This window comes from Onychomys torridus, chromosome 20 (genome assembly GCF_903995425.1).
Source record: "Onychomys torridus chromosome 20, mOncTor1.1, whole genome shotgun sequence".
NCBI lineage: Eukaryota > Metazoa > Chordata > Mammalia > Rodentia > Cricetidae > Onychomys > Onychomys torridus.
The window spans coordinates 13,758,828-13,780,210 of record NC_050462.1 but is presented as its reverse complement, the minus strand read 5'-3'; the positions used below and the strand labels follow the sequence as shown (position 1 = coordinate 13,780,210).

The following is a 21,383-nucleotide window of genomic DNA, read 5'->3' as shown; positions in this document are numbered from 1 at the left end:
GATGAGAAACACAGAGCCAAATGCAGAGTAAAAAGCCCAGCTAGCTCAGTAGAGCACGAGACTAAAACCGCCTTCTTACCACGCACTGCCGCTGCCCTCCTTCCCCTGAGAAAGAGGCCTACTTCCTGTGTGTCTGTCTTTTTACTGACTTTCTGTTCTGCCTTCTCATTGGTTGTAAACCCAACCACATGACCTCCTCGTCACTGCCTGTCTGTACAGACCTCCAGGTCTCTATGGTTGGTATTGAGATTAAAGGCGTGTGCCTCCAAGCTAGCTATGTTCTTGAACACACAGACTCTGCCTGCCATGCGATCAGATTAAAGGCGTGCGCTATCACCGCCTGGCTTCTGCTATAGCTTGCTATTAGCTCTGACCCCCCAGGTAACTTTATTAACATACAAATAAAATCACATTTCAGCACAAATAAAATATCACCATAATAGATGGGTGTTAATTACAGAAAGCATGTGAAGACTGCATCAAAATACCTTCAAAAGTAGTTTTGTGGCCATATTTTAAAAATCGGGTAATGGCTTGCATTGACAAAATTTTATTATACTTAGGAAGTAATGCAAAGCCAACACACTAATCATGAAATTTTATGCCACTGATAATAATTTTTTAATAGTACGGAGCAAATACATAATCAGGAAATTTAATGGAGATATTCTTAAATTGCATCTTGTTGCTAAAATACATACCCCCCCCCATTTCCCGAGCATCCCTTTACTATACATCAAGCGACATTTGTCTCAGAGAGCCTGTTTTATGTTTCTCTCAGTTTTAGACTCTTCCTTGTTCCTACATGCCAAATTTTCTACTTTCAAAAACCTTTCTGTGTATCTAAGGCTGTCTTGTGTTTACTTTTTTTCATCTTTGGCCCTACAGCAGCTAATCACACATCATGCTCCCCAAACAGCTCATGACATTATTTTAAAATTCAAATGGTCACAAGTATCAATTCCTTATTTATGATAATAAACATTTAAAATTAGGCTGCCGATGGCATTTCACAGAGCTACTTTTCCCATCAGGCAGGACCAGTATTGAATCCAGGGCCTCGGGCATTCAAAGAACTCTCCCAGGGAGCTACGGGCGGAAATACAGAAGGGTTTAACAAGCCATGTCTTCCGATTATGCTTCCTATCCCTCGCCTGACTGTGAGGCACGGTCCGATTTGGCCTTACTTGAACAAAGGTCGTGTGAACTTCATCCTCCCCTGTTCAGTTGCCATTTTTAGAGCCAAAGGAATTGCTGCCTCCCATTTCGATTGAATGCAGAGCCGTAACCATCTGAAAGAAGGATTGTTTAGGGGCGTGGGAGAGAGGATGAGGAGGGAAGGAAATGAACAGTATTCCTAAACATTTATGCTACAGAGACGAACAATCCCATTATAATCGCATCATGCACCTTTACGTCATCCGTGCACATCTGCACACACACAGCTAACAATCGCATTATTATCACGTTGTGTACCTTTATGTCACCCATGCACATTTGCACATACACAGCTAACAACTGAAGAAGAGAAGGAGGAGGAGCTGGTTCTTGGGAAAGATCAGGTGTTATGGACTATAGAAGTGTTCGTGTGTCTTATAAAGTCAATTTCTGAAGGAAGTAACTTTGATCTAAACCTTACACTACAAACTGGAGTTAAGGATGGTTAACATATTACAGAATCAAAGGTTTCTAGCCGGGCCCATTCCAAGTTGATCTGGCTACTGGAAAAGGAAGCCTATTTACTACTGAACTCTCCATTTTTTTTTTTTAAGTTGAGGGTAGCTTAGAACACAGTCTAGAAAAAAGGTTAATATCATCATGTTATACATCACAACTATCCCTTCGATAAACTATGACTATCTATGTAGATGGACATGATGAGGGTCTCAAGATTCATGGCCTCTCAGACTCTCTTTCCCTTTCTCCACGGTTCAAGCTAGCACACTACTGCTTTCTTCCACAGAGACAAGTTAAAATGATGTACCTGAATCGTATTTCAGAATTGTTAATGGCATTGAAGTTGTATACCTCTTGCATTCGCTTTATGTGCCCCAATGGAAGAGGTGCCTAAGAGCAAGATGAAGAAATGTGACGGATCATTTCAACAGGATTCCCTGGAAGAAAGGAGCTGGAGAGAAAGTCTTAGCCACATTAAAGTCCTAAATACCTTATAATAGAGAAATACGCTGGATGTGCACTAATGTAAATCTCTAGCAACTAATTCCTGAAAAGGATGTTCTCCTGGGGACATGGGGACAAGCTACTTTGTGGAGAACAAAGGAGAAACCAAGATGGGTTATTCTCCTCAGACTTCCTAGACGGATCCAGAATCCTTTGGGCTCTCCCCACATCCTACATAAAGTAGTTTTCCCACTCTTCAGATAAATTACATTTCCTTACGTTTTCATCACTGGTTGCTTTTGTGGTCGGCTTTATCTTTGTCTAGTCCTTTAAGAGCACTTTCTGATTATCTATATCCTTTTACAATGGCAGCCCTTAACCTTCCACATCCCTTTGAGATGGGTAATACAGACTCTGTCCTTGGTGGGGTGGGGTGGGGTGGGGTGCATTTACCACCTAAATGCAAATGGCTAGATACAATTTCAGGGAATCCTGACCCTCCTGCATTCATGTTAACCCACACTAAAAGGGGAAACGAGTTTCAAAGAAGGAAAAAGAGTTGAGTTCAATTGGGACAGACAGACTCTGAGATGCCTACAGAGGACAGGCCGAGGTCCCTAGAGAGACACTGCCCCCCCCCCCCCCCCCCCCCCTCCCCACACTGTGGTCTCCTTACCTGACAGGACTGCCTATGGCCAGCCATCTCCCTTCTCAACTAACCACTAGGTCTATTCCCAGTTCGGATATTAGCTCCCACATGGACATAGTTCAGTTCCCAATCCACGCTGCTAGGCCAGCCAATGAAAGTCACCTCCCAGGCATCCCGACTCGCATTTCCACACCCCTTCCCATCAGCTCATCAGGCTTTCCTCTTCTCCATCCTAGCTCACACTGGTAGCACTACCTTCTGAAGCACTTGTGCCAGGAACTCATTCAGCTGATGGGATGAGAGGTCCTTCAGATCCGCGATGCTGAACGAATTTAAATCCTCCTCTTTGGCCTGCAACAAGCGTTACCAGGTTATTTCCGCTCAGGTGTAATTTCATAATATTTTAGCCTGACGTAAAAGTAAAAATGAAGAAAAACAAACACATTCACATCTGAGTTTACATAATCCGACATTAAGTTACTACAACCCACAAGGCGGTTGATTCCTAAAATGCACATTACTTAAGGACAGGTCGAGTATTCACAGCACCCTTTGGCTTTCCGGACACTGAACCATTAGAAGGACCGTGATTTCCAAAGCAAAGAGACGTTACATAAGCACGTCAACTGTTTATAAGCCAATCTGCTACAGAGGAGACATCTTTAGGCCAGATGAGAGCCTGGCGGGTGCTTTCCAGTTGGTTCTTATGACCTACCACTTGTTTCCCATGTACATATTCCTTTTTATTTTTACTTGTGTGTGTGTGTGTGCGCGCGCGCGCGTGCACAAGGTGTATACGTGTTTGTGTGTGCATGCGGGTGTGTTTGTGTGTGTGTGTGTGCATGTGGGTGTATATGTGTTTGTGTGTGTGTGTGCATGTGTGTGTGTGTTTGTGTGCATGCTGGTATGTGTGTGTGTGTGCGCGCACGGTCACACTTGCACTTAGTCTGAACCTGTGTGCACACACATGAGGAAGTGGTTGGCTCCAATGTCTTCCCATTCATGCTCCACTTTTCTGGGCAGTGTTCTCTCACTGAGCTTACAGAAGCCCTGATTCAGCAGTCTAGGTAGCCAGCTTATCCTGGGGGTCCCCCTGTCTCTGCCTACCGAGCACTGAGATTATAGGAGCAGGCTGCCACGTCTGTCTGCCTTTTCCTTATATGTGGGTGCTGGGCATCCAGATACCAGCCCTCACACCTGATCACACTTTAGCCACTGAGCCACCAGATCCCCTATTTGTATGAATGTATACAGTCCTTTAATAGCTGGGGAAAGCAGCCATGAAAGCACCTGAGGACAGGACCCTCAAGTTAACGTCCTCACTGTGACAAACCGTGTGCACCCCCTCTGATGACTGAAATGTTTATAATAAACCATCTGCCTTTCCCTGCTGGGCCCAAAGCAATAGCAGAGCAGAAGTGAGCAGCAGCTTCTCCAGCACCAGGCAAGCGGGACAGACTTTTCAACTGGACTAAGGGGTTCCTGGAGACTCATGTTAAGGCTCTGGTTTCCCACAGACGGCCCTCATTCTTCTCAGTCTGGCACGTCTGTGAGCTGAGCCAGGTGGGGCAAAAAGAGCAAAGCTCGTGTGCAACCAGGTTTCTCTCCTGAAATGCAAATAATGAGGCCTTTTGAAACGTTAAAGAAAGCTCATTATTAACTCCTTCCAGGCGAATTCAACACCGCTCCAGGTAAAATGTTCACAGCCAAGGAACGCATGGGCACACCCAGCCAATTCTCCGAAAGACAGCTACTTAGATGACTCCATCCCCTTCACTTCGTTTTGAACAGCAGGAGTCAGAGAGCCCCCAAACGACACGCAAGATACACGCTGTTGGACTGATACTCAACTCCTCTCTACCTCTGCTTTGACTGGAGTCTCCACAAAGCTTACGGTCTACAGGATTTTAAATGAGACCCCATTCCTTCCTCCTCTCCCTGTCTCCTTCCTTCCATCCCTCTTTCCTTCCTTTTTTGACAAGGTTTCCTGCTGTAGCTGGCCCTGAATTCACAACATCCTGCTGTCTCCTGCATGCCGAGGCCACAGGGGAGTCACAGAGCTGGGCTGAGTGGGAGAACCTTCCACTGGTGTCTGGCTTCGTTTCCCCATCTTGTTGCTCTTGCTTTGTTTTCCTCTTGTGTCTCTAAGGGTTTCCTCCCAGTACCTGAAATGCTCGACTCCCTTTTCTAACATCTAATCTGCTCCCAGTTACTCTGCTGGGGTGGGGGTCCTGGCCACTGAACCCAGGGCTTGTGCAAGCTAAGGACGTGGTCTGCCACTGAACTGCATTTCCCGTCCACTGACTGTTTAGCTAGTTACAAAATCGAACCTCTAAGCTCTCTTCAGTGTTTCCCTCGGCCCTGTTCTAAACGCAGAACCTGTGAATGTACGTGAACGACTCCTGCTCGCCCCTAGCAGGCTTTCTTCCCCAGCTGCCTTCTCCACCTCAGAGGCTCCTGTCCCACCACACTGACAGACTAGTGGTCTCAATGTAAGACCCCGCTCCTTTCATTTACAGTTCCAAGTCTTTATTTTATTTTATTTGCATTGGTGTTTTGCTGCATGTACATAGACTGTGTGAGGGTGTCGGATCTTGGAGTTACAGACAGTTGTGAGCTGCCATGTGGTTGCTGGGACTTGAACCCAAGTCTTCTGGAAGAACAGTCAGTGCTCTTAACCACTGAGCCATCTCTCCAGCCCTTGATGCAGCTTTTTAAACAGAAACCTATGTTGAAACAACCCCCCCAACCACAGAATGTCCGTCCCCCTCCTCTTCTGCCCTCCTTGATATGGATGGGGACACCTCAGTTCCCCACAGGGTGGGAGAATCCCTCTGCTGAGCCCACGACTCCACCTGCCTCTTTCACATGCTGCTCATTGCTTGGCTTAAAAGTGATTTGTGCAGAAATCGATTGTCTTTCATTAGGCTACAGCCAAGCTAAAGGCAGGCCCATCTCTGTCTCTTTCAGTGTGAAACTCAGAATTCTGTATGTGGAAGGTTGCCAAGAAAGGCCTGCCACGTAAACTTTAAAGAGAAATTTCAGAGAGCAACCTCAACACTTGCTGCAATCGTCAAGATAAAGCGACTGTTCCGTTTCTCTGATTTGCCATTTCAGAGTCATCCAGGGTACATGCTCAGTCTGGTCTCCCGAGGCGTATATTTTAGCGCATATGAGGAAACTCCTCTTTAGGAAGTTTTGTAGAAATGAACAACAGCTCGCGACCAGCAGGACCCCTCAGTTCCTCCCGTTCCACAGTTGGCTTTAAACACTTGCCTAAGATCATTCAGATTTACCCACAGGCATTGGAAGCACATCTCATGAGTGATGTGGGGAACGGGGTGTGTGTGAAGACATTATTGGCCCAGGGAAACAACTTATAAACACAGCCACTCACAGTGTGAAGTACCCGCCCCGCCCCCAAAAGACATCTTCGTACAATTCAGAAAAGAGCCGAAAATCCCGCATCACTACTTACAGTGACCCATCGTTGACTTAAGGCAATGCAGGCATTTGTCAGAGTCATATCATAACTGCAAAGATGAAAAACATATTGAAGATTACATTTTTTTAAACAAACACACCCTTTTGCATAAATGCAGTTTTATGCTATGAAAAAGGCCAAAAATTTAAAATTTCTTTAAAGATAAAGAGCTCCTGAGTGCTAGAAGTAGGAAGCCCACTTGACACATCTAAGGATTCCCAAGTCCAAATGGGGTACCACCCTGGATAGCACGTGAAGAAAGCCCTGGCTGTCCTTCACAGAGAACACAAAAGCATCTCAGCACAACCATCACACACCCAAGGAGGACTTGGGATGGGGGTCAGCAGCAGCAGAGCACACTTAACATCAACAGCTCCGGGCACCCAGGACAGCACACGGAACACCGGGTCCCCATTCTCAGGGCTTTTAGTTTGGGTTGTTCCAAACTTTTCATCACCCAGTAAATCTACAAGCAGGCTAGGTAACAGGCACTGCTCCGGAGGCCAGACTTGAGAGTCCAGAGTCACCATGTGAGAAATTCATTGCTTTATGGAAGGTGGGATTGACCATTAAGCAAAACAAGCAATGTCGGGATGTGTGTGCTCCCGTCTTGAATGTCATTCTTGCAAAAGAGCCCTCTTTATCTACACACCAAGCCTCTGCCGGGAAATGGTTCTCGGTGACAAGACATACACCTCCTGCTGAGGGGTTTTCTATTCTTCTTCTATTCTTTTCTCGGGAACGAACGGGGAGTCCATTCACAATTCTCCCTCTTCCGCAGTAAATAATAACTGTAATTTGCTGCCCCTGGACTCTGGTAGGAAGTACGTACATCCTGAGTGCTCTTAGTTTGAATCTGAAATGTCCTCTGAAGCCTCATGGGTTGAAGCTTGGTCCTTGGCTGGTGTGCTATTTAGAAGGAATTGGATTATAAGGATGCTACCTTCATCCACAAATGAACGGGCTGTTAGGAGGGGAGGCCAAAGTGGAAACGGATCTCTGCCTCTCTCTCTGTCTGCCCCAGGACCACCTTCTCCTGTGTTCTACTCCACCAGACAGAACCGTGACCCCAGACAAAAGCAGGAGCCAGACTAGGTCTTCTCAAAGCATGTCAGGAATTTTGTCCAGGAAAGGCAGCTGGGTAACACCAGGGCCCAGCTGTCACTCTCCTGTCATACGGCAGTCAGGCTGTGGATGGAGGCGAGTGAGATCAGAGGTCATCCATTCCCCAGAATGCAAGACACCTTCTCCTCAGCACAGAGTTCTTTAAGATTTATTTATTATGTATACCGGCATCAGATCTCATTACAGATGGTTGCGAGCCACCATGTGGTTGCTGGGAATTGAACTCAGGACCTCTGGAAGAGCAGCCAGTGCTCTTAACCTCTGAGCCATCTCTCCAGCCCCCAGCATCGATCCCCAAGACAGCGGGATAGGTTTGGTTGGTGTCTTTCTTAGTGTTCTGAAACTTCCTTCTTGGTATGGTTGGTTGAATGAAAAGTTAAGGATTAGCTCAGGAAGAGGAAGTAATTCCTACTCAAGACAACACCCTAGGGAAAGTAATGTGCCAACCAGCCTCGAGCCTTGCTCTCACGGTGTGTACGGTGCAGCAAAAGGAACAATGTTTGGTTACTTTGCACACAGTACCAAGACACTCTAAAACTCGAGATCTGACCTGAGCCGAGAGGTCAAGAGACACCTTCATGAAGAAGTGCTTCCTAAACTGAAGCTGGAATTATCTATGTAGGAGGAAGTGTGAGTGTCTGGGTACGAAGCTTGAAAGAGTGTGGCGAGTCTGAGAGACCCTAGACTACCAGCCTGACTGAAGCAGAGGGTGTGGAATGTTGGGAGCTATGGAGTCCCTGGGAAAGGAAGGATTTGGCCTCGGCCCAAGGACAGAAGAGCACCCGAGAAGATGGCTAACAAGAGAACAGATGGGCACAGTTGCAGGTGCTCACCATTGTTTATTATGAAAGGGTCTCTGTTACACAGCCTTGGCTGTCCTGGAACTCATCACATAGACCAAGCTAGCCTCCAACTCACAGAGGTCCGCCTGCCTCTGCTTGTGTGTTTAAATGTCACACTTATATTTTTAAATGTTTACTCCAGCTCTCTGTACACACCGGTACAGAACGAGGCCAGAAAACATCAAGATACACAGCTTAGAGAGCATAGGAGTCTTCTAGGAGGGAGAGCTGACATGTCAGTGAACATTAGTGGAGGTGGGAGAATCGGAAAGGAATGGATGAGCCTGAGAGACATTTAAACACACGTGACATCATTGCGCTGTAAGAATCAGAGGATGCGGAGTCAGCCCATCTCTTCTGACCACATCTTAGTACCCGCCTAACCACTTCCTTCTCAACCTCAACTCTCAAGAGGCTTTTCCAACACACATGACCACGACATCTGTTTTCTACCTCCACTTCGGATGCTCAGCCCTATACCTCAGTTAAACTGGGCTGTTAACTGGCAGAGATTCAAAGGAAGGGCAACCAAGAGCTGAAACATCCTCACACAACTCCTGAAGTCTAGGGCGCAGCTCCCCGACTCCAGGGAGGTCTTCAGTAAAAGACAGGGTAGGCAAGACTCCAGGGATTCAATGCTTACTATGAGTCACACGATTTTGGACAAAGCACTTAGGTTAGCCAACTCTAAGTTGCCACTTCTGGAAATAGGGATGATAACTTGTAATAATATAAGAATATAATAGTTGCTATTTTCCTTACTGAAAACATGTGTGTGTGTGTGTGTGTGTGTGTGTGTGTGTGTGTGTGTGTGTTTTAGAACAGGTTTTACTATACAACTCCAACTGGCCCTGGGCTCATAATCCTCCTGCCTCCTCCTCCTCCTGGGGCTGGGGTCAAAGGCGGCCATCATACCTAACCTTCACAGAAGCTTTAGGAAAACAGCTTGCTCTTTCCTCATGTGGAAACTTGGCACCCAGTAACACTCCCAATCTGTTGAACAGATCCATTTGTAAACTATGGAAATGGCTTTTGGCTTCAGAGGAAAGGTCTAGAAATCTAAGCCCCTCGTTCTTTTTGCTGACTGGTAACAGTTTAAGAAAAGCATACGGTCCTTCCAGATACTCCAAAAGTGCTAGGGTTAGGCGTGTCCAGCCTGCAGCCCTCAGGCCACGTCCCCAAGATGGTTATGCCTGCAGCCTAAGACATCTGCAGACCAGCAGGCCGTGTGGCAATACCCAAAGGTTGGCTACCCTTGGATTAGGAAAAGGAAGGCAACGTGTTAGCAGGCGAGTACTCACTTTGGTTTGACCGGAGGCAGGCCAGGAGAATAGAGCCAGGCATTCCAATCGACTTGATTGAGAAGATCCACCTGTGAAGAGGAAGAACACCCAGTTCATGACAGGATGACTTTTCCTCGGGTCAAAACAAACACATGAGCAACCGCAAACAAACCTGTGAGTCATCAAACACACAATTAACTCTACTTTGCACACACATCAAGGTAACTTCTAAATCTCATTACTGCTTAAAAGTAATACTAAGCGACAGTCCATCATCATTGTATCTACTTCTGGAATACAATGCGACATTCTGACATCTGCAAATAATGTGGAGTCAAATCTAGCTAATGAACATACACTTATAATGTTCTGAAAGAGAATTAAAATAGATAAACCAAGTCTCATGGCAAATTCGGAACCAACACTATGATTAAGTAATTCAAGTGGCCTAGCAAATAGTTTATAAAGATACACTGGGCATTGAAAATAGGAGGAATTTAAAACCAACCTTATCTTTAAAGTGGGAATACAAGAAGCCCTTCCAGTCATCGGTGGTCACACTCTTGTAGGAAAATTTCTCCACGTAAGCCTTTAAGAATCCTAGAAACACCTCTAGGAGTGAGAGAGAGAGAGAAGTTAGAAGAAATCCAGAAAGGCAATAATCTCTGTTCTTTTCTGTGGTGGCATTGTTCTAGTAACCAGAGAACAACAGAGATCACTCGAGAGCCTGGAGGGCTTGGACAGTGAACGGATGTTCAAGAAAGGAGGGAGGTCTCAAGCTGGCCTTGAAGTCTATGCGAGTCAGCGCAGGAGAGAAGCGCAGGCTCCCCAGGCTGGGAAGACACAGCGCAAGAACAATCCACCTTCTAAAAATAACCCTCACATGATGAGAAAGGAGGAGAGAAAGAGCCGACAGGCAGAACGGAAGGGGAGGTGCCTCCAAAGTCAATCAACAGAGGGGACCACTCTCAGGCCATCAGTACGAGGTCCTGTAAAGTCATCACATCTATGAAAGACAATATCATGAGAGCATTACAAATGAGATGGAATCATGTGCGCTGAGCTTTAAAAATTAAAAAAATAGATACAGGGCCAGGCGGTGGCGCACACCTTTAATCCCAGCACCCGGGAGGCAGAGGCAGGCGGAGCTCTGTGAGTTCGAGGCCAGCCTGGGCTACCAAAGTGAGTTCTAGAACAGCCAGGACTGTTTCACAGAGAAGCCCTAGCTAGAAAAAACGAACAAACAAAAAGGATGGATACAGACAAACTCTTGCCTGAGGGACTTAGGTTCCAAGACTCTAGCAGATGGCTAAAACTGCACACAGTACCAAACCCTATTGCACTGCTGTTTTCCATACGGACGGACCTACGGTCAAACTGAATTCATCCATGTGGCATGGGAAGAGGCTAAGAACAACACCTAGTCATGAAGCGGAATCATTACAATGCACTGTGCTGAAAGTCACACGGATGGTACCTCTCTCCAAACACTCTAAGCCACCCTGGTTTCTCAGGAGCCCTGCTGAGGTATACACACTTGAGTTCAAGGAATACTTGTTCTGTTTACTGGAGGCCACAGGGCACAAGATGAATGATGTTGGCGATTCAGATACTCTGAAGTGGAGCCACGGGTGGAAAGGGCAGTCGCGTTAACAGGGAGGGGGAAATCACACGCTGAGTTCTTAAGACCCACAGTCAAGACAAGGCTTACTGTAGACGAGTTCACATCCATGAAATCGTGAAGACAAAGGAATTTCAATGAACGCCAGCAACTGCTGCGGCAGGAAGTGTACCCACAGCTAAGGAAGGACGACTACAGGATCCCTTATTGTGTTATTAAAATCTTTGTGTGTGTGTGTGTGAGTGACTGTCCATCTATACCTGGAGTAAGGTCTGGAGCCACACATCAAACTGCTAACAGGCTGACCCCGGGGCTAGGGAGGGGAGAGGTCTCATTTATCACTCAGAAACTTCTGGATTACAGAAGTTTGTTAATGGGTAGACGCCATTACCCTAATTCTTCAAGTATAATGGGATTAAAAATAAAAAAGTCGCCGGGCGGTGGTGGCACACGCCTGTAATCCCAGCACTTGGGAGGCAGAGGCAGGCGGATCTCTGTGAGTTCGAGGCCAGCCTGGTCTACAAAGTGAGTTCCAGGACAGCCTCCAAAGCTACAGAGAAACCCTGTCTTGAAAAACCAAAAAATAAAAAATAAATAAAAAAGTCAAGCCACATTATACAGATTAAGGGGCTGTGTGGAGTTTTATGGATACAGGCAGTAACAGAAAGCAATACAGAGGCCTCCAGCAGAATGAACTGGAAGTATAAGAAGTAGAGATACCGTTTACAGTTCATCTCCAGTCTTCACATCACAAGGAAAAATACAAAACAAACAAAACAAAACCGAAAACACCAGCCAGACACTGCCAGCTACTTACCTGGTCCACCGAGAAGTTGCTCAAGGTGGAAGAGCAAGGCGAAGCCCTTCTCGTAGGGGATGGAGGAGTAGGCTACGTCGGGGTCCACATCCTTCAGATCAACCACGAGCTTGGTGAAGGGATGGGACTCCCCAAAAGTTTTTATCTGCAACCCAATAAATAAAACGTGTTCTCATAGGAAGAGGGACGTAACTGTGCCAGCAAACTGGCAAGGAAGGATTGCTTCACTCAGAGCCATAACAGGCTTCTAAGAACTTCAACTTATCGACTGGAAACACAGAATATTGCTATCACTCATAGAATCTAACTAGAAGAAGGACAAGATGTGTCTCTGCTATTTCTTGCTAATAACAGGTTTTACTTTGATGAGATAACTAGAGAGATTCAAAGCTTGAGCTAGCTACAGGTTTAGATTTGGGAGAGAGCATTTAAAAATTCGCAAGTAGTCCACATAAATTTCAACGAAATAATCAGCTACGTTAACAGCAAAGAACTTAGGATGTGTTCCTCAGCTCCCAGTTTGGACCAAGTCATGAATGGCATGTGTCAACAGACTTATCACATGGTAGCTGCTTCCTTTTGCACACCTGTACTACGGCTTCCTTGTTGCTGACAAGGACACTTTATAAACCCAGTCTCTAAGGACTATTCAACGTTAGGTGAACGCTTCTAAAAGCCTGTCTTACTTACTGTATTCTGTAATTCTCCCCATCCTCCCAAAGCATGGAAATGTCTGAACTTCTCCCCAAACAACCGCCCACAAATGTGGCGCTCCAAGTAGACAGTATGTCCTTCGTTCAACCTGAAAAGGAACGGAAAATGGGCACTGTCCCAGCAGAGAGGACACAGCATCTTAACCGAGCAGGTGTTTTCCGTCTGGGCCTCTTAGGGAGGAGAGCATGCATCATGGCCCGCACATCTCAGCCCCTGCTGCCTGGAGAAGCCCGAGCAGTCACCAGAGACAGTAACAAGCCCAGCCAAGCAGCCGGCAGCACAGAACATTAAGCGGTAATTTTGTTTGTAACAAGTTCACATGTTAAAATGAGGTAACATCAGAAAGTAAGTAGCAAGAATGAACGGTACACCTAGACTGGGTCTATCACCATGACAGGTGTGGCAGAATATTTGAAAAAGCTGTGTATCAGGGTGACCACATGGAAAAGAAATAAGCTGTACACAGGAAACAGTGGCGGCCAGAGGGAAATGAACCATAGTGACTGATACAAAAAAAGGAAAAGAAATCATACCAAAAGTGATCCCAAGTCTTGTTAGTTACTAGGTTTCCTGTCCAGCTGTGAGATATTTCGTGGGCAATAACCTGAGGGAACAGCATTAAGTGAGGAGTGGTCAGATCTATCACCTCGCCCAAGAACATGTCCTTATTTAAATACTTGCTTTTAAATTCACATGACTTCCTGTTTTTAAAAACATATTCAGGAAATTACTCATTTCAGGGGGAAAATGCAATTTAATCAAAGACTAACAACGTATAGAATATTTTAAAGGATTAGAAACAAATACCACCAAGAAAAAAAAAACCTAGAAAATATTAAATAAAATAAACACATAAGTCAATTAAAGTATTTCATACACAGGAAATAACAATATTTGTTTTTATGACCATGTATCATTCATATCTGGCCACACTTTCCTTTAATCTATTAAACCTAATTACTAAAGGGGAGGACCGCCCCAGTTTTATTTTACATAATAGCTTCCTAGTGATAGTTTGTATTCTAAAACCTTCTGGAGGGTTAAGATTATAACCAGAAGTTTTCACTTACATTGGAGAGTGACTTGTCACCTGCCTGTAAGAAAGAAAAAAAAAATCTTAGTATTTCCATCATCAGACAACAGACTGCAGCTGAATGCCACCAGCTTGACATCTCAGACCCTGGCCTGATGGGCCACTGTGTGTTTACTGTGGTACTTAACCAGTTCCAGAGACAGGAATTGAGAAAGCAGAAGTAAGCGGGCATGGTGGTGCATGCCTTTAATCCCAGCACTCAGGAGGCAGAGGCAGTGGATCTCTGTGATTTGGGGGCCTGCCTGGCCTACAGTGAGTTCCAAAACAACCAGGACTACAGAGAAATCCTGTCTCTAAAAACAAAACAAACAAACAACAACAACAACAACAACAAAAAACCCCAAAACATCCAAAAAACAGATAAAGCAAAAGTAGCATTCTTCTTTCCCTAACCACAGAAAACTTTTCAATACAGGTAGGTCCAATAGGCTTCTCTCCAATTCCAGAATATACTTTCCATGCCCATCTTGTATACCTATCACCTTCCCTGTCTTTTTTTCTAATGTGTGTGTACATGTCTATGGATACATGTATTTATGTACACATGCACGCGCCTGTGCAGGCCCAAGGCTCTTACACTTTTTTTAAAAGTGAGTTGGAGTCTCTCAATCAAACAAACCCAGAGCTCTGTTATGAAGAGGCTTGCTAGGCAGCTTGCTCGGGGGATCTCAACTCTGCCTTCTGAGGCTGGAACTACGGGCAAACAGCACTGACGTGGGTTTCTGCTAGTCTGAGCTCAGGTCCTCACAAGGACTTTAAGCACTGAACGACCCCCTACTTCCCTCCTTTCTTATAACTCACAACACAGTACAGGAAACGTATACGGCCCAATGTGTTCTATGCTGTATCCCAGTCTACTCACTTCCTTGCTAATTAAGTCCTTGCTTGATTATCAGTAGGATTCAAAGTAGCTTACAGGTCTATAAAACAGCCATATTTGGTAGGCTAATCTTCTCCTAGGTGCTGGGCAACGAGCTTTTGTTTGACTAGTACCTGACTGCAAAGTATAAATGATGTGGCTCCTTTGTCTAGAAAGATAATTCATCAAAGGATTGCTGTCCCACGGCACTGCCCCCTCAATGTTTCAAAATAGTCTAAATATAACATTCCCTTTCCCCAATGGCCAAATCATTCTCCTTTAAAAGTGAAATTTTGATAACCTCAACCAGTAATAAAATTAGAAACAGGGTTATATAAACAAGAGAAATATATGAAAGAATATTACTAGGAGTCTAAGGTTCTTCCCATCTGTGTGTATGTGTGTGTGTGTGTTCATATGGGAGCATGTGGAAGCCAGAGGACAACCTTAGCTGCCATTACTCAATTTGGATTTTGAGACAGTGTTTCTCATTGGCCCAGGGCTCATCAAGAAGGCTAGGGTGACTGGCCACTGAACCTCAAGGATCTGCCTGTCTCTACCTCCCTAGTCAGGATTACAAGTGTGTACAACCATGCCCAGCCTTTTTACATGGCTTCTGAGAGGTCAAACTCAAGTCCTCTAATTGTACAGCAAGCATGTTATCCACTGCGCTGTGCCCCGGCCCCTCGTCTAGGTTTATACTTGAGATCTCCATTTCAGATGAAGAAATCCTTCTTACCAGAAGAGTAGGGGTTACGAATGTGAGACAGGGATTCTCCATGCCGCCGTAAGGGAAGGATGGGGGCAGGACCAACAGATCGTACTGCCCCCACACATAGGGACCTCCCAGATCTTCTGCGATCTGAAGCATAGATTCAGTCTGAAAAACGAATGCATACATATAACCTCTTAATGGCCACATCAGTAATTCCTTGAAATTTTGCAAAGAGCTTTCTGTGAAGATTGCAAGTTAGGAATCTTTACTGAGGTGATAGACAGAAAGCAGCGAGCGCCAATGCACAGGGCCTGTGTTTATCCTAGCACTCAAACCTTAAATCTCCTATCCCAATTATTACCTCGGAAAATTCATAAGCAGATTTTTCCACCTGCTCCTTCTCGGACCACACCAGAGTTCTTGGACCAATCTGCCTGCAAAATGGAAAAGCTTTGTCAAGAAAAGAAAAAAAAAAGTCAAGTCAATTACTCACCTGGTTCTAAGAAGGGCCTAGCCATCTTGTCATAACAAACCCTTACAAAATAAGACCGGACTGACCATGTGCTCACCAAGAGCGATAAGGCCAAGCACCCTGAGATAACAAACCCGCTGTTAAACATACAGCAATAGCTTTATCTGTTAACTCCCCGTGAGGCACAGTCTAGCTTCCAGGCTCTGTGCTAAGACCTCTGGGGATATGGGCTACTCTCTCAATCTCAGAATGCAAAAGCCCAGTCAGATATTGAACCACAACAATAACATCAGCAACAATAATAATCCTAAAACAGGGAGAGATTACACACTTGGGTTATGCTGGACACCATGTTAAGAAATCAGCAGGTAAAGCAAGTAACAGAGATGACCCTCACAGACATCATTCAAAAGAAATAAACACGCCAGCAAAAGGCACCCGCCACTGCATTCTATTTACATGAAGTAACTAATAGTCACATTGCAGGCATGGAAACAGTTGCAGGACGGGGATGCTTACGTGGGGACAGGGTTTCAGTTCTGCAAGATGACGTTCAGCAGATCTGTTTCACAACAAGGCAGCTATATGTCACACTACCGAACCCCACTTAAAAATGGCCAAGACTAACATCCGTGTGATTTTTTTCATGGTAATTATAAAAACAAAAAGAAATCATACACTATAACTATGCATCATCACTTCAGCTTAAAATGTGGTTACACCAAGTCCCCAAAGAGGATTTTGCCATGGTACTCTGGCACAGTGACAACAGTGTCTAGAACATTCCTTCTAAACTTTATTCTCCAGACATTTACTGTGCAGACTGAGGAGTATCTGGAAAATTCATTAAAATATAAATTTTGGTTTAGAAGGCTTGAGAGAGCACCCAAACACTTGCATTTTTTTTTAACTTTTAAAATTACACACACACACACACACACACACACACACACACACACACACACACACACACACACACACATACACACGTCACAATGCATATGTGGAGATCAGAGGACAACTCTGTATAGCTGGATTTCTCTGTCCACCCTTTCTCCAGGGATCAACCTCAACACTGTAAGGTTTGTCTACAAGAGTCTTTACCCAGCTTTGCATTTCTGTGAACTACCAGGTTATGGTCTGTAGACCAAGATGTGAGTGCAACCCGACAAAAATTTAGGAAAGGTCACAAAAACACACACATTACGATGAAAGCTGGAATATTTATTTGACTCAGTAGATCCAAAGTATTATTTAAACACATAGTCAGTATACAATTTTTTAAAAAGATTTATTTATTTATTATGTATACAGTGTTCTGTCTGCATGTGTGACTGCAGGTCAGAAGAGGGATCCAGATCTCATTACAGAGGGTTGTGAACCACCATGTGGTTGCTGGGAATTGAACTCAGGACCTCGGATAGAACAGCCTGTGCTCTTAACCTCTGAGCCAGCTCCCAGTATACAAATGATTAAGGAAACATTTTACATTTCCATACAGTCTTCTGAAATGCAGACTGTACTTTTATTTACAGAGCATGGCAGTTTGGATGAGCTGTGTTTCAAATGCTCAATGGCCTCGTGCAACCAGAGCTTACCAACAACACAAGGCTATTCTACATGGGCTTAAAAGGAACAAGACAGAGGCCCTGGCTTAGACAGCCCTGACTATATGACCAAACAAGTTCCTAAAAACTCAGTATCAGTTTCTTCTTGGTAAAATGAGAACAACAGTCATAGGTACCCGAGCTGAGGAGTCAATGAGATAAACACATTGGAATGAGCGTTCATCAACAGCTGCTGTAACAACCATATTATCATTTACTGAGCACTTCCCACAGGCCTGGAGCTTTCCATACTTTGAAGTGTATTCCTTCCCTTTTCCAGAAGAAGGAAGTGAAATTCAGAGGCAGTGAGCGATCCAAAGATGAGCTATCCAATCTGGCTCTGGGTTGCCTGACTTCTCTATTGTGCCCACATTCTTAGCAACTCAAAGACTATGATTATTATAAACATTCCAATTTTCAGTTGTTTAGAAGTAAGAACAGAGGTTAGGAGGAGGGCTCAGTCAGTAAAGTGCTTGCCTAGCAAGTACAAGGACCCGAACTCAAACCCTAGAACCCATGTAAAAATGCTGAGTATGGTATTGTGTGTTTGTAATCCCACTGCTGGAGAGGTGGAGGCAGAGGATCACGTGACGCTCGCTAGCCAGCTAGTTCAGCTGAACTGTAGAGCTTCAGGCCAATAAGTAGATGCTGTCTCAAAGGAGGTGGACAGCGTCTGAGCATGGCACTTGGAGTCGTCCACTGATCTCCACACACATGCACAAGTACATACACACACACACGCACACACACACACACATATGCGCACGCACCTGCCACATATACATATATACACAGATAAAAATTTGAAATACTGGGTGTGGTGGCGCACGCCTTTAATCACAGCACTTGGAATGCAGAGGCAGGCAGAACTCTGAATTCAAAGCCAGCCAGAGCTATGATTGAAACTGTCTACAAAACAAAACAACCAAACAAAAGAGCACTTTGGCTACTGATAAAACTTTAATAAAAAATACCCTATCTCTGTACTAATTCTATCTAGGACTCCACGGGCTTTATAGATGTTCCTCGTTCCCCGCAGCTACCTAAGGGGCTGGAGAGGCAGATTATAATTTCCAGGAGAAGGAAATGGAGAAGATGAGGCACGCGTTGTTTGAGCTCACATCTGATTCCTGCCTCAGTCTAAAGGCACGAGTGTGCTCGTTTTACATTTGGAAAATTGAAGAAGCAACAGTAAAGACTCTGTCAGCAAAATAACCTGCCTACAATTTATAATTCTATTTGAACTTCTCTAAAGCCGTCAGCCCGACATCTTAGGCAATACACAATGCCCGTCTACCCATCAACCCTGCCGGGAGGTCAACTTGTCTATGGTTTGATCTTTTCATTAACCGCAGAATTTGCGTAAAAGCTCACCTGCTTTCTAAAGCTCCGACGACTAAGGCAATCAGATAGCACGGTATGGGAACCTGAGGAGACAAACAGGTTGCATCAGTGAGTAGAAATGGTGTAGGCCAGACAGCTCAGATGTAAAATGAGGCAATTCTCCTGTAAATCTCCAAGCGTTACTATGAATGCACTCTCCTTTGGTCCTTTCAAACAGTTCTACTTTTGAGGGGCAGATAGTTCAAATGTATGTTACAAAAACACTTCAAAACATTCATTTCCCTTTCATTCTACAAAAGGGAAGGCTCATGACATGCAAAAAAAAAAAAAAAAAAAAAAAAAAAAACAGAACTGCACAAGTGTAAACAGGACATTAGGCATTTCTCAAAAAGTAACCGCTAAGTACACAGCTACTTTCCCCTTTTATTTTCGGATGTTTTTTCCTTTCAACTATTAAAACATTTCCCCCCTAAATTCCTTTATGTTTTAAACCAGCAATAAGTAGATGCCAAAGCTGTGATAACACAGGGCCCGAAAGGAAGCAACACTGTCCACTGTGAAGACAACTAAGAAAACTTGTCTCACAGGATACACAGATAGTCAGTCCCTTCTGTCCGCTCAAGGTCAGAGATACGAGCTAGGTTCATTGCCAGCTGCATCAGAATTTTAACCTCCAGGGCAGCAACACTGTTCTTCTCTGGTAACGCCCCCATGTACAGATGCTCCCACTAGCCACAGTGCACCCGGGGGTGAGGAAGAACTCTTAAGAGTAAGGACGCATAAGAACAGGAAGCCTACTGGCACTGGATCCAGGAAGTGCAGTCAGGCACTCCCAGGCATGACTACCAAGCAAACTCTCTGTAAGTGTATCAAGAGGGCAGAGGGCTGCTCTTGAGAGTCTACCCTGTTTCCAGATTCCCAGGACAGATGCTGGTTCCTTGAAGTTCACTACCAACAGAGGCAGACCATAGCCGCTCATCTATCTTACCCTTTGGTTGAATCTGTATATCTTCCTGCTGGGGTCTTCTGGGTCAGGCGCTTCTCCATCACGGATAGCACTCATGAGAGCCACCAATTCTTTTGGGACAGACACCTAGTCCGAAGGGGAAAAAAAAGTCACTTCTAAAGTTGAGGGTCTATGCATCATAAACTACACATGTAAAATGATTTTCTCACCACCTAGTTTTATAAATGGGATCGACAACACGGGAAGGCATCTTAGCAATGAAATGTAATGAATCTTTCCATGTACCAGGAATAGTAAGAGCAGGGTTTGGGGGGAACCTATATCAGATCATCACTCTGCTAGCTACTAACTGCAGGGACTTGGGTGGGTAACCAACCCGAGCCTCAGTTTCTTCACCAAATACAGGCAAAATGTGACAGGGTGAGACCAGTAGCACCAGTGAAGATGGCGACCAACAACTGTTCCCTTCCATGCCCCCAACAAACTCAAAAGATGATATACTGGTGGCAGGGCAGAGGATGTGGCTTTGGCCATCTGACATTTAGAACTCGGAGACACAAACAGTATTTTCTGAGGGGGTACCTACAACTTCGGCTGAAAACCATGTGCTGTGGGATAATGCTTTTGTACACTGGTGTAATAAAATGCTAACTGGCATAGGGTTGGGGATTTAGAGCGCTCGCCTAGCAAGCGTAAGGCCCTGGGTTCGATCCTCAGCTCAAAAAAAATGCTGATTGGCCAGTAGCCAGGCAGGAAGTATAGGCAGGACAAGCAGAGAGGAGAATTCTGGGAAGAGGAAGGCTGAGTCAGGAGATGCCAGACCACCATCCAGGGAACAGCATGTAATGGCACACAGGTAAAGCCACAGAAAACATGGCGGCATATTGATGAACAGAAATGGGCGGAGTTTAAGTGTAAGAGCTAGTCAGTGGTAGGCCTGAGCTAATGGCTGAGCAGTTTTAATTAATATAAGCCTCTGTGTGTTTATTTGGCTCTGAGTGGTTGTAGGCCAGGTGGGACACAGGAAAACTTCCAGTTATAACCATGAAATCATTTTCTCTGGAAATCACAAAACCGAGGGTCACTGATATGCGTGTGTCCCTTAGCCCTGGAATCCTGAACACCCCGAGTGTTAGTGGTCTAGCAAATACACACCCTAGCACAAGTGTGACTTGCCTGTTCTTACACAGATCAGGCTCCCTACTATAACGAAGACAGAGTCGATCAGCAGGGGTCAATTTCACCTCCTCTATCATCTAGGTCATGACACGTTCATGGGCCAACATTCGGAGTTGCTCAAGGTCACACAGTTCGGTGGTAGAGAAGATTCCAGAACTTCCAAGCATAATACTGTATAGCCCTAGAAAAGTATGTTCGGTCCCTGGAGAGACTGGGGAACGAGCAGCTCCCACGAGTGAACACTGGTCTTTGTTTTATTTGCTTGGTCTAAGGAGCCCAGCCTCTGGGACGTTGTTCACGAATTATAATCCAACCCACAAAAGGATTAGCAGGACCAGTGACGGAGAAGAGCACTCACATACAGACAATCGGTAGATGCTGCCTGGGGCATCTACACCTGGGCATCATGGCTGCAGAAGGCATTCTTAGGAAAAAATCGTCTTCAATTCTTACTTTAGATCTAGAATTTTAATTTCTTTTTTTAACATGAG

General features: G+C 45.0%; 1 protein-coding gene across 3 annotated transcripts in view; it reads right to left on the bottom strand.

Annotated features, from left to right (window-relative positions):
* Lta4h (leukotriene A4 hydrolase) overlaps positions 1-21,383 on the bottom strand; it is a 35,178-nt gene that overhangs the window by 1,068 nt on the left and 12,727 nt on the right. Inside the window, exons 5-18 of one of the 3 annotated variants that reach the window (XM_036169906.1) lie at positions 19,735-19,839; positions 18,777-18,829; positions 15,685-15,757; positions 15,348-15,488; positions 13,727-13,750; positions 13,190-13,260; positions 12,633-12,744; positions 11,943-12,087; positions 10,013-10,116; positions 9,523-9,593; positions 6,249-6,303; positions 3,026-3,121; positions 1,985-2,067; positions 1,188-1,292 (exon numbers count right to left, since the gene is read on the bottom strand). In XM_036169906.1, the coding sequence (XP_036025799.1) occupies positions 1,188-1,292; positions 1,985-2,067; positions 3,026-3,121; positions 6,249-6,303; positions 9,523-9,593; positions 10,013-10,116; positions 11,943-12,087; positions 12,633-12,744; positions 13,190-13,260; positions 13,727-13,750; positions 15,348-15,488; positions 15,685-15,757; positions 18,777-18,829; positions 19,735-19,839 (1,238 nt within the window). The remainder of the gene's footprint in view (positions 1-1,187; positions 1,293-1,984; positions 2,068-3,025; positions 3,122-6,248; positions 6,304-9,522; positions 9,594-10,012; positions 10,117-11,942; positions 12,088-12,632; positions 12,745-13,189; positions 13,261-13,726; positions 13,751-15,347; positions 15,489-15,684; positions 15,758-18,776; positions 18,830-19,734; positions 19,840-21,383) is intronic. The other 2 variants (XM_036169907.1, XM_036169908.1) reach the window with 2 other exon arrangements.